The following is a 13,686-nucleotide window of genomic DNA, read 5'->3' as shown; positions in this document are numbered from 1 at the left end:
CTGTATGTTTCTGGTACAAACGTCAAGTTTTATAAATGGAATTTCTACTCTCTTTTCCCAGAAGTAGACTGTTAATAGTTCTTGAGGTTCTCTTGTCCAGAGCCAGTGAGGGAACGAACTCAGTGGGCAAAGGGGCTTGGCACCAAAGCCTGACAGCAGGTGTTTGGAACCCCGAGACCGACATCATGGAAGGGAAGAATTAACTCCTGAAAGTAGTTGTTCTCTGGCCTCCACGTGTGGTACACGTGCTACACACACACACACACACACACACCTGTATCCTTGTGGGGGTGCAGGACATGCATGCATGAGCATGTAGAAGCAGAGGTTGATGGTTACTCTCCACTTTATTCCTACAGGCACATCTCTCTCTGAACCCGGAATTTCCTTACTGACTAGATTGGCTGTCCAGCAAGCTTCCTGTCTCCACCCACCACCTACCCGCAATAGTCATGAGGCCAACTCAAACGCCCCAGCTCCCACTGGTTTTCCTAAATGGCCCTAGTTCTTCTTAGCCACAATTACCCAAACTACTGAGTCCACTTTCCCTAATAGAATAGAGGAAAAATTTCAAGTTGAGTCTCCCCAGCTAAAACTGGTATTTCCGAACAAGGGTTAGATGTTGGCTTGCTGGAAGAGCTTTTGAATATCTAAACACTGCAGATGGGAAGAAAAGAAGAACAGAGGAAGAATATCTTCCCACCTCCTCCTCCTCTTCCTCCTCTGTATTGCTGCAGTAACAAATGAATCTAGGACCTTGTGACATGCTATGCTGAGAAGCACTCTACTTATGAGCTGTATCCACAGACCTTGTGGTCTATTTTTAAGATAAATGAAATCATTTTGTGCCCAGCAAACAGGTTGTTGATCCAGCTGTTGCTTTTAGTCTCTTCTGAAAAGATCTTCAACAGCCCCATAACTCTAATGCTTCTTTAGAAAAGAAAAGTCTCATGAGAGTAGTTATCATGGGTCTACTTTGTAAACAGATTTTTCAGAGTGAATTTTGCCACATTGTGCCTTTGAAGATTTTCCCTGTTGGAGGACACTGGGGTGCTGTCAGATTCTAGCAGAGTCTTGTAAGGTACTGTCATGGAGGAGCCTTCACTCCTACACAAGATCTTGCTGGTATTGGTGCATGGTGGGGAGAATATTTCACCACCATGGAGGTTATAATGAATCCTCCTGGAAGTGACAAGCATCATGTAGGAAACAGAGACATTAAAAGTGCATGTCTTGGGACTGGAGAGATGACCATCAGTTAAAATGATCCTTTTGTTGCTCTTGCAAAGGGGCCAGGCTCAGTTCCCAGCACACACATGGTGGCTTACTAACATCTTTAACTCCAATTTCAGGGGGTCTGATGCCCTTTTCTGACCTCCTCAGGCACCAGGCACCCATGGGGTACATATACATAAAACAGGCAAAATACCCATACTCATAAAATAAAAATAGATAAATGTTTATAAAAATAAAATAAAATTTAAAAAAACATGTCTCAAATCATTTAGCTTTCTGGTGGAGAAATTTGGCATATAACACCTTCATCAAGTCATCAATGTTATTTTTTAACATTCCAAGCAACTAAATAAACCAACATCACACTGCTCCTGATACTAGACACCAAGAAGGTCACAGCACCCCTCATGCAGTATTCCTGACTCCAAAGAAAGTACACAAATGTAATCCTGAGGAAACATCTATTAAGCCTAAGTCAAGAGAAAATCCACAAAGCAGCTGTCTGGTTATCAAAACTATTAGGATCATGGAAAACCAAGAGAGGCCAAGGAAGTTCTAGAATAAAAGATGTCAACAGGACATGGCAATTAAATGCGTGACCCTGGATTGGAATCCGGACTAGACAAAATTGTTAGAAGAACATTATCAGTCAAAACTTGAATACGTCTGTCGATTAGATCTCAGTACTATAGCACAGATAATTTCCTGACATAGATAATTGTACCAGCAGCTATGCTGGGGAATGCCTTTATTGTTAGGAAACACACATCTAGGAGTGGAAGGTAGGGTGGCAAAAGGTTGCATAGCCACAGCTTATTCTCAAATGGTTCAAAAAAAGACACAGGCAGAAAGGTAGATAAAATGACTGGTAAAGCAAAGCAGTAAAATATTAAAAATTAGAGATCCTAGGTGAAGAATATACAGTCATTAATTATTTTTGAAGTTGTTCTGTAAGTTTGAAATTATTCCAGGTGATTTTGTACCTAGTCTGGTATTTCCAATCATGGTTTGTGTTATAAACAAATAACAAACCAGGCCTAATTACCAACAGAAGACTGTAGTAGGTAGCCATTCCAGCTTTGATCTGGAAGTTCCAAGCCCCATTGAGGCTTCGGCAACTGTCACGCCTACAAGGCAGGGCCAAGGGAGGCACTGAGAAACCTGAGATCTGGATGGGCCAGCTCATTCTCTGTTCCTGGACCCTAGACGGTGGAGGTTGACTGAGCAGAGCTCCAGAGAACACTGCTGGACTGCGATACACCTTCCCCAGACCCCACAACCTACCTTTCCCTTTTTTGTAAGTTACCCACTAAATAAATCTTCCTTTTAACTACATGGAGTGGCCTTAATAATTTTGCCAATAGAAGCCAGACCAATGAAGCTTCAAACACTAAAGGCGAAAGAAACCAAGCGGCAAAGGGGCAAGATGACTCATTGGGTAAAGAGGCTTGCCACAAAGCCTGATAACCCAAGTGATGGAAGGAGGGAACTGACTCTGCAAGGTGTCCTCTGACCTCCACATGTACACTGGTATGTGTGTGCACACATACACAAAGCATAATAATAGTGAACAAAAAAGTATCCGTTCTCTCTTGACGCAAAGTGCTTCTTACCCATTTTCATGGGCTAGCTCTCTTTTTCCTGGCAGTTTTAGCATTTTTATATACAAGAGTGAGAATTTTGTGTTTTCTTCAACTTCTCCTCCCTACAAAGTCGAAATCTCTTTCATTCAACTCATTTACTACCCAGTAGGTTCCACATAATGATCTTTATGAATTCAACCTCCAACAGTTGTTTCTCTGTCTAGAAATGGAAGCCAGAGAAACCCATATCCTGAAGGTCCTGTCTGGGTTGCCTCCTTTTTAGTACTCTTTTTGTTGCTTTAGAAAAATGTATGTAACATTTTTGTACATAGCATTTTTATATATTTTTATATTTAGCATTATGTAACAATGAACCATTTGAAGTAGACAGCTGTCATTAAGTGGACAACCACTACCTCTACCTAGTCCTAAACCATCTTTATTGCTCCCAAAGTAAGCCCTGTATCCACTACAAGGCCATTCCCCATTCTTCTCAGCCCTTAGCTCCTGGCAACCACTCTTACACATATTGCCTCTGGATTTATCTAATCTGGGTGTTTAACATAAATAGAACCATACAGTGTGTGGTCTTTGCAACTAACTTTTTTTGCATTGCATAATGTTTTCAAGGTTCTTTTATGTTGTAGTATGGTTTAATACTGTATCCTTTTTTTGTGATACTGGAAGTGGAACCCAAGGCCTTGCTCCTATTATGAGCTATACCACCAGCTCTTTATTTATTTGAGACAGAGTCTCACTACATAGTTCACACTGGCCCTTAAAAATCAATATATAATCAAGGAGGACTTCAAACTTGAGACCCTCCTATCTTTACCTCCTGAGTACTAGGATTATAGGTAGATGCCAGCATGCCTGGCATCATATGGCAATTCAGTATTTAACATTTGAAGACTAAGATTAATCTTAAATCTTTAGTTGAACTTATTAGCTGAGGTGAAATTCGGGAATATCTGTGGATTTCAGTTGTTCATATCATCTTTACCAATTCAGATCATTTAGACTTGGCTCTAATTTGCACATTATGGTATAGAAACTCAAGTGGTATTTTCCTCGTAGTTCTCTCACAATGAGTAGGGTTCTTGTTTATACTTTCTACTTTAGATGCAAAGCCAAATGCCATCATGAAGGAAGAGCAGATATCAAAGAGAATCAGAAATAGGGGTCTAGATGCTAGAAAAGGTTTACTCTCTCACTAGCCATACATGTCAGTCAATTCCATGCACAGGTAAGCTGAGAGCTGCAGGTCACCCTTAGACAGGAACAAATAACACAGCTGAAAGGAAGAGAGCTTGTATTTGCGTACTATACAAACCCTAGGGACAGTAGCGACAGCCTTAGGTCACCAGCTTCAAGGGTAATGAGGCTAGCCTGAAACCTTGAATAGAGGGGAAAGGCTGAGCCATCTTGTGCACACAGTCTGGCTATTACAATAGCAGAGAATGGATGAAACTGGGGTGGCCCAAAAATCTTCCAAAGCTGACAATCTGAATTGCAAAGCAGGATGAGACAGCCCAAGAACCTCCCAGAAGAACTACTTGGGGTCATGTAGAGAATTCCTTTCCCCCCCCCCCCCCCCCCCCGAGACAGTGTTTCTCTGTGTAGCTTTGCGCCTTTCCTGGGACTCACTTGGTAGCCCAGGCTGGTCTCGAACTCACAGAGATCTGCCTGCCTCTGCCTCCCGAGTGCTGGGATTAAAGGTGTGCGCCACCACCGCCCGGCTAGAGAATTCCTTTCTCATAGACATCAAAAGACCAAGATTTCCCAGAGTGGTGTGTTTGTGTGTGTGTGTGTGTGTGTGTGTGTGAGAGAGAGAGAGAGAGAGAGAGAGAGAGCATGCATATATGTTTGTGTGTGCATATTTGTACAAGTGCCCACATATGTGCTATATGCTATGCACAAGTGTGACTCAGCCCCAGGTTAGCAAGGCTGGACCTCAATAAGAGAGGAAACTAAAAAGGTGAGAAGGTTGAAGAATCCCCAGTGGTGGCATTGGTGCTACCAGCTCTACTGAAGAGCTCCAGTCCCACACTCCTCCCAAGTAGGAAGTAAGGACACCAACACACCGGGTAACCTCTAAAATTGCGACAGCCACGTTCGTGTACGTTTGGATTTCCCTTTGCTTAATTTCTTGTGCTTTCAATTGTGTTTTCTTCTACTTTCCTAAATAATCTTTTTGCAAATCATCACTACTTGTTGAACTGAACCAGCAGCTGAGCCACACTGGTGATTGTGGCCACGTCACCAGAGGCAAAAGAAGGGGCAAAGGAGCACATGGGTCCATCCTAGATGCAGCACATGGCCGTGGCACTGGAGACACACAGGAATCTGTAATCTGAAAAGGTAGGATTGGCTTCATAACTGTAGGAGACTCTGAAAAAGGAACACGTGGGGCCTCTATGGGAGATCATAAAGAATTCCAAGATGGCGCCAGCACAGTACTATGCATCAGGCCTTTCTGAATGAAGGGCCCAGTCCATTACACAGGCCACAGACCCAGAAACCCAGCCTTGAACAAGCTAATGCCTTATTCAGTGTTCATTTCACATCTGAAGCAACTGTCTACTGCTTGTACCTGGTTTCCTCATCATAAAGCCATTAACCACCTTCTGCTAGTAATATAGGAATTATATTTCAAGTGTGTGTGTGTGTGTGTGTGTGTGTGTGTGTGTGTGTGTGTGCAGGTGTATGTATCTGTGGGTGTGCAAAGGATAACTTTTGGCTGCACTGTCTTCCTCATTTTTTTTTTGTTATTGTTTGGTTATTGTTGTCATTGATTTTTTGGAGCAGGATCTCTTACTGGCCTGGAACTTATAAAGTAGGATAGGCTGGCTGGCCAGTGCACCTCAGTGATCTGCCTGTCTCCACCTCCCCAGTGCTGGGGTTACATGTAAGCACCACCACACCTGGCGTTTTAGGTGGGCTGTGAGAATTGAACTCAGGTCCTTATGCTTGCAAAGAAAGCACATTGCTGAATGTGTCAGCCCTGGGAAATATATTTCCCAGGAGAAAGGTTTGACAGGGCTGAGGGTGAAGTTCAGTGGTAGAGTGCTTGCCTGGCATGTGTAAGGCCCTGGGTTGGAATCACAGCACCACGAGATAAACAAAAACATAAAGGTAAAACCAAGTTTTGACAGCCATAGCTGAGCATGGCCTTGACTGTATGATCTTCTTGTCTCCATCCCTAATGGCTGGAATCACTAGCATGCCATACCACTGTCAGCTTCTAGTATCTACAATTTAAATTGCCAGTGTGTCTGTGCACCATTTATGTGTCTGGTACCCGCGGAAGCCAGAATCCAGAAGAGGGTGTCAGATCCCCTGGGACTGGAGTTACACAGACAGTTCTGAGTCAACATGTGGCCGATGGCAATTAAACCTGGTCCTCTGGAAGAACGGCCAGTGCTCTTATCTGCTGAGCCATCTCTCCAGCCCGTCCCTATATTTTAAAGTGGGTTATTTTTGTTTTTGTTTCAGGGTGCTGAGGACTAAACCCAGGGGTTTGTGCATGCTAAGTATATGCCCTAATGATGAGCTACTCTTGGGCCCATACAAAAGCCTTTTAAGTACATTAAGTTGAAGGCTTTATTGAGACAGGATATAGCTTTTTTAAATTATTTTTTAAAATTTTATAATTTAATTTAATTTTACATATCAGCCACGGATTCCCCTGTCCTCCTCTTCCCATCCAATCCACCCCCAATTTCCACCTCCTCCAGGGCAAGGACTCCCCTGGGGATTCAGCTCAGCCTGGTAGATTCAGTGGAGGCTAGCCTTATTCCTAGCTAGTCTACAAAGCCAGCCTGAAGAGCTCAGCATGCTAGAAAAATGTAGCATTTAAATGAGGCCATCTCTAAGACAGCTGCTCTGAATCTCAACCACATCATCCTGTGACCATAGCCTAGTAAGTTACTTAATTTCTCTACAACTCCTTTATCTACAACATGAGGGAAATAATGGGCCTCTAAGGAGGTCTTGTGAGATACTGCAGGGAGGGATCCAAGAATAACGCAGACACTCAGAAAATGCTGGTTCTAACTGCTGCTCTTATTATTATTATCATCATCATCATCATCATTATTATTATATCATTATTATCTTTGTTTATATTTATTTTTATATGATAAATTATCTATTTTGGTAACTATTATTATTACATCGTACAGATTTATCACATAATTGTATCATAGTATTATTACTGCTGCCATGCTCACAAGCATTATTATTCTTCAGCCTGGACCTGCCCCCTCAACATTTCCTGCCATTGTCGTTCTCCTATGCAAGTCCCTTGCCAAACCGAACACTCACTGCCCTCTGCAAGACTCACAGATTCTGCACTTTTGAAGCGGCTCCCTGACTCTCTGGAGGCTGAGTAACCACTTGGAGGGGATGTTGTAGAGGCAAACTCAAGCTGCAGAAGGAAGCAGGCACAGACATTCAATCAGATCGAGAAAGAGGACAGGGCAATTAGCAATGCTGCACATGCACGGGGTGGGGTGGGGTGGGGGTGGGGGTGGGGGGCTTCTCGGTTCCGTCTGTGCTCGCCTGCTTCCCTAGGCTCATTTTTCTCACACTGGCAGGGGGAGCCCTTTGTTCGATCTTGCTGGAGCTACAACGTGGAGCTGCCATGGGTGAGAATAGCGGAAAACGCTGTAGAAAGATCTCTTTCAGTGAACCCAGTGGCAGGAGTGGGCCTCAAGGAAAAAACACAGACTTAAAACTGGCTGTTTGATTCAGGGAAAGTTGCTTAAATTCTGTGAGGCTCCGTTTCTTTTGTAGTAAAACCAGGAAGTCAGTCCCCACCGTGTAGGATGAGAATTGACTCCTACTCTAAAAGGCTTCAGGGAGGTACAAAATCGAGCTAGGACTAGATTTTTGAAGATCCTTTCCTTCCTTTGTCCTTTCTTCTCCCGGTTCCTCAGGGGCCCCGGGCTGTTCAAGGGGATTTAGATTCTCTTGGGTACAAGGGGCGGGGGTCAGCTGTAAGGGGGAGTTTAAGGGAAAGGTGGCAATTGTAGGAACCCCAGGGGAGTGTGGGCTTCAGGCAGGTGGGGCAGATGGTAGGAGGCCCGGAACCCAGACAAAAGGAGTGGGGTTTGAACAAGCAAATCGCTGAGAGCCTCGCTGCAGCCCCTGTTGTAAGGCTCCTCCTTTCTCCTTCTGATTAGTGCTCTGCCCCAAACGGAAAAAAAAAAAAAAAAAGTTCAGAATCGTAGGACTCATCTTCATGAGCTCCGACTTCAATGGCTGTTTCTCCATCGTTGGAAATACACACAGTTTTGGCCCAGGCCCACGCTGCAAAGCAAAAGAAAACAAAGCGTCCGCTCACACTGCTTCCTGGTTCTGTGGGGGCATGGGCTTGGACGGGGCCACCTTGTTGGTACATGTCTCACACGGTACCATGGCCTGTGAGCTGAGAGAGGCAAGGCAGTTAGTTGCCAGGTGGGCTCTTTGCTTGCCTTTCACTGAAGGGCACCCCCCCCCCCCAGGTCAGAATGCACCCTGCAGCTGAAGTGACCAGTGGCTTTGAAAGCAACCTTTTTGCCTCTCCATGTCATTGTCACTTTAATTGGAATTGAAAACTCCCACCTCAGTGGTTATTGTGCCCAGCATATGCTAATCTACTTATAAATGCTTCCTTCCCTGAAACAGCAATTATCCCTGACATCTGGAACATTAATACTAAGTAGATTCAACTGTCTGAGATGTAAACATGGTTATTGGAGTCATCGGTTCAGGAACTGAGTTCAAGTACTGAGAATCGACCAAAGCAGTGCAAGCATGGTTTATTGAGCAAATACTATCTTCTAGGAATCAAGGAACACACTGCTTTATAACCCAGGCTGGCTTCAAACTCACTCTGGATAACCTGCAATCCCTGATCTGCTTTCTTCTACCTCCCGAATGCAGAGGTTTCAGGCAGGTCATTCCATGCCTGGTTTATGTCATGCTAGAGAGTGAACCTTGGGCTTGGTGCATGCTGGGCAAGCGCTCTGCCAACTGAGTTATGTCCCCAGCCTTGGAGTTATTTTTATTTGCTATAAAACAACAAAGTATCTCCTTTTTATTGATAATTTATTAGAGAAGTAATATAGTCATGTATTAAATATGTAGAAATATACAATGAAGTATATAAATGCCCCTTTATAAGAGAAGCAATATCAAATCACTTGAGGTTTTTGTTCATGGTAAACACTAAGACATTTATTCTTTTCTTCTCAACTTTCCATTTTAAATAAGAACAGGACAAAGTGCTTGCCATTGTAAAGGTTGGTCCCCAGAACTTGATCTTCCCACAACTCCAGCCGCTAGTTATTGTCATTCATCCACTTTACAGAGGAGAGTCAGGAAAAGAGTGATTGACACAAGGAGCCCACCACTTTTAAGGCTATTCCTTTCATTTGCATTTCCTTTTCTCCGTAGCGTCGTTCCCTTTCGATTTTTCTGCCCAGTGGGCCAGTCAAGCCCATTTACAGCACACTCTGTTCCCACAGCAAGATGCTTCCCTCTCTAACCACCCACCTGCTCTTTTTCCATCAACAGCCACAAACAACAGCTGCCTGCTACCCTGCTACCAAAGTAGGAAAACCCAGATGTTTACAGACTCCTGTCTTCCATCTCCTCTGGCAAGATGACGTCTGTAAAGGCTAACCTTTCCTGAGGCAAAGGCAAAGAGGCAGCAAGGCTAAGGTTGTGCATTCCTTTGTCCTAAGAAGACACTGGGAGGAAAGAGCAGAAATTCTGACAACCGCTGAGGGAGGGGAAATGGAGTCAAACAACCCACAGAAAGGGTGTCGGTGTAACTGCCGGCAGAAGAGGCCAGGAATGCACCCTGCAAAACCTTTTCTGTGTTTCAACAATGCAGAGGACTCCCTGCAAGCGAACATGGGGAGGGAGGGGATGGATGTGTTACCAGAGAGGTGACATCTGAAGCATGCTCAAACAGGTCCCCGGCCCCATTCGAAGGGCAGGAAGGCAGCCACCCAAGCAGAGCATTAACTGGGGAACCAGAGGGGTAACCTTCCCCTGCCTACCCCCATCTCCTTCCTCCCCAGTAAAAGGGAAGTAGATGAAGAAATGGGGAAGTCCAAGCTGCTCCAGCAGTGGCATTTTAGGGTCCCTATAACACTTACATTCCCAGAGAGGCAAAGCCTCTATCATAAAAATGCTTAGCAAGGGGTTTCTGGAAACATCTCCCCTCCCCCGGGGGCACAAAAAAGGAGAAGGAATATTTTGTAGTTCTCTGTGTCTCAGAAATAATCCCAACGATGCCTTTTTATAGCCCATGTAGCTTCCTCCTATCACCTGCCACTTGCAGGCACAAGCTTGGTACCTGTAATTCCTTTTCAGTAGCAAGCGGGTCCCTGGTACTCAGCGACTCAGGTGCCATTTTGAAACCCACGCCTCTCTACCTGAATCATCCACATGTATTGCCGAAACCTTCCCCCTCAAAACCGAGTTCGCGCTTCTGTTTCAATCTTCAGAGAGCAGAGCTAATGGGATTGTGATCTTCAGAAATCCTTGGCTCTCTTTAGCAATCGCTTTTAATTGATGAAAATTTAAAAAAAAAAAAGGAAATTAACTTCCTTACTGTCGCTTAGTAGCAGAAATTGAATTTGACTTAATTTTTAAGGGGGAGGCTGTGTACTCTATAAAACTCCCAATTACACCGAGTAAATGTTACTTATATGACTTGAGTGCTCACGAAGATTATAGCAAACAATATAGATGCTACAATGCTGAAACTTTTCTTTTAAAGAAGCACTCAAGGATCCTTTATCGCCCTTTCAAATCAAGGGGGAAGACAGGCGAGGAAGACAAAGAGGCCCGGGTGGGGCGAGTGCGGTCCACTGGTCTGAAAGCTGAGTCACAGGAATCAGACCCCAGCAGCCCTTGGGTGAGGGACGCCGCACCCTATCTTGGGGACGTTGGCTGCAGACAAAGCCAGTTTCGAAGTAAAGGAATGCCTGTCCCCTTAGGTGCCACCTAGGCACCTTAGTTACCGTGCATTGTGCATTAAACCTGAAGAACAGATTTGGGCGGCTGTTGCAAAAGTTCATTGTAATAAAATAGACGTCAAGGGGGTAAAAAGCATTTTGAAGGCGTTTGTTCCTTTTTTAGTTCCGCCATCGACGTGGTTAGTGGGCCCCGGTGGATGGGGATGGGGGGTGGGGAGGTCCGACAGGCCTCTGAACGCCTTTCCGGAGATATGGCCCGAAGGAGTTAAGCGGGACTGCGAATGACATCACCTCATTTACATAGGAGCGTGCATATAGCGGCGCTCGCCGCACCCCTCCCGACAATCCGCAGCGGCCTCTGAGCAGATCGGACTCTCCTTCTTCGCGCACTTCGCTCGGGTGAGCCCCAGGGCCCTTTCCTTCTATCCTCCGCTTCCCTTCCTGTCCCGCACAGGCGCTAGCCCCTTGTCCTCTTCATCCTTAAAGCGAGTCCAAGGGGTACTCCCAGGCCAGGTTGTTTCGGGAAATTTGGAGGATGCTAAACTCTTCCAGATGCTGAGTAATGGGAAGGGGAACTTGATGGTTTTTTTTAAAAAAAAAAATCACAAAATCGCGCATTTTGCTGCTCAGTTTCGAGGGGAATTATTTTCTCTCGACCCTCACCCCCAAAAGCATTTTCCCTTGCTGTAATTAATCAGAAATAGATCCTTTGTTGTAATGTTCTGTGTTCCCCTTAACGCCCGTTGGCTTCGAAGGCTGTTAATCTGGCAGGCTTAACCTACCCGGGCTGTAACCTGAAAATTGGGAAGTCCTTGCAGAGGAATGTGTTCAAAGACGGTGGAATAGCCCCTGCATGCAGATCAGTATGCATTTGCGAGAAGTGGGGAGGCAGCTTTGTGTGCCTCGGCTGCATTGTTGGGCTAGAGCGAGGAGAGGAAGCTAGTAGGGCGGTGGTCGGCGCCTGCCGGCATCAGCTCCCGCCTTTGTGCGAAGGAGAAAGCTGGGCCGCCTGGCATCTTTTGGGGAGCAACCCATCTAGAAAATGTAGATGCATTTTGCGACCTTGACTCTATTTTAAGAGTTTTTACTCGACTTTTCCCTCCTGAAGCTGGATGTGGCTTCGTTGTATTCCGATTTTAATTTTTCAACACTGCAGTTAACATCCCGCAATGATGAATTTCATTATACGGAAATAATCACCTTTAAGAGCCACGTTCGCTCTTCTGATTCTTCAAATTTAGAACAGTAAGGGGGAAGTTTTTTTTTTTTTCCCCTGTAGAAAAAGGAAGGTATTTAGCCAGGAATGGAAGAGGAAAGGAGAGGAAGTAGGATTTCGGGCTGGAACCTCGGGTCGGAGTGGGAGAAGGTGCTTTTGGAGCTGGGAGAGGCGAGGGCGGGTGGCTCTTTCTTAGCCTTGGTCTTGGCTTTGTACCTGCAGCTCCTTCCGGCAACCATGTCTGACAAACCCGATATGGCTGAGATCGAGAAATTCGATAAGTCGAAATTGAAGAAGACAGAAACGCAAGAGAAAAATCCTCTGCCTTCAAAAGAAAGTAAGCTGTTCGCCCCCACCCATCTTCAGAACAGGCTGGGCGGGAGCGGAGCGGAGCGGGAGGAGCGGTGGCGGGTAGGAGGAAGGGAGGGGCAGCGGAGAGGATGGGGGGGGTTGCGGGGGAGGAGCCGACAATTTGATGATGATGAATATGGCCTGCAAAGGTTAATTAAAAACTGTTTTGCAGCCAACAAATGCCGGGCTTTAGTGATTTAATAAGGGAATATTTCATATGCCATTATTATGCAAATACATTTATCTACTAACTGTACTTCTATTTAATATGTAGCCTAGAATTTTTATGATATGAAGAGATTTTCAAATGAAAATGTCGTCATTTTATAGACTACTCTAAGCCTCCATCTTTTTCTTTTTCTTTTTTTTTTTCTACAGCGATTGAACAGGAGAAGCAAGCTGGCGAATCGTAATGAGGCGAGCGCCGCCAATATGCACTGTACATTCCACAAGCATTGCCTTCTTATTTTACTTCTTTTAGCTGTTTAACTTTGTAAGATGCAAAGAGGTTGGATCAAGTTTAAATGACTGTGCTGCCCCTTTCACATCAAAGAATCAGAACTACTGACCAGGAAGGCCTCCCCTGCCTCTCCCACCCATCTGTCGGTCTGGCTGGCAGGGAGGGAAAAGAACTTGTATGTTGGTGAAGGAAAAAGCTGGGTGGGAGGTGGTGAAATACAGAGTCAAATTCAAGGTGGTCCAAGGTGTCCTGCAGGATGTAAAATGCAGTTTAATCAGAGTGCCATTTTTTTTGTTCAAATGATTTTAATTATTGGAATGCACAATTTTTTTAATATGCAAATAAAGTTTTAAAACCTGGCTGGCGTGTGCGTTTGGTGTCTGGAAGGAGTAGTTGAATGGGTGCTAAAACATTTACAAAAATGCATGCCTCATGGTCACTGGGACAAACATCAACAGCCTTGACATCAAAGCACTGGGGTACCCCCGAGAAATACCTGGGAGGTCATCTTAAGCTCATTGTGAGTTCCTCGTGGGAGGTCATCTTAAGCTCATTGTGAGTTCCTCATGGGTTACATGAAAGATTTAATGAAAATATTTGCAATCGGGGGTGGGGGAATGGGGGTGGGGGAATGGGGGTGGGGAGGGGGCTCCACTGTTGGAAGACTGGGGCTGTGGAATGAAAGGGAAGGATGGCCAGCCTGGGAAACTTAGATGCACTTTGAGCCTTTTATGGGTTTTAATAAGTCAACATTGAATTTATTGCATATCACTCAAGTAAATAAAAGGTGGTGGCTCCGCACATTTGCTTTAGATATCAAAATTAAATTGGCTAACCAATTACCTAGTTAGTATCCAACAAGTC

General features: G+C 44.9%; 1 protein-coding gene across 1 annotated transcript; it reads left to right on the top strand.

Moving 5' to 3' along the window:
* The first annotated feature begins 11,081 nt into the window (after positions 1-11,081).
* Tmsb4x (thymosin beta 4 X-linked) lies at positions 11,082-13,181 on the top strand. Its single transcript, XM_006973182.3, has 3 exons — positions 11,082-11,194; positions 12,234-12,348; positions 12,741-13,181. Exons 2-3 carry the CDS (start codon positions 12,249-12,251, stop codon positions 12,773-12,775), a joined length of 135 nt encoding a protein of 44 aa, XP_006973244.1. The 5' UTR covers positions 11,082-11,194; positions 12,234-12,248; the 3' UTR covers positions 12,776-13,181.
* The last annotated feature ends 505 nt before the right edge of the window (positions 13,182-13,686 follow it).

Source organism: Peromyscus maniculatus, chromosome X, assembly GCF_049852395.1.
Source record: "Peromyscus maniculatus bairdii isolate BWxNUB_F1_BW_parent chromosome X, HU_Pman_BW_mat_3.1, whole genome shotgun sequence".
In the NCBI taxonomy this organism is placed as follows: domain Eukaryota; kingdom Metazoa; phylum Chordata; class Mammalia; order Rodentia; family Cricetidae; genus Peromyscus; species Peromyscus maniculatus.
Note: the sequence above shows the minus strand (reverse complement) of the source record. Positions and strands in the feature narration are given on the sequence as shown.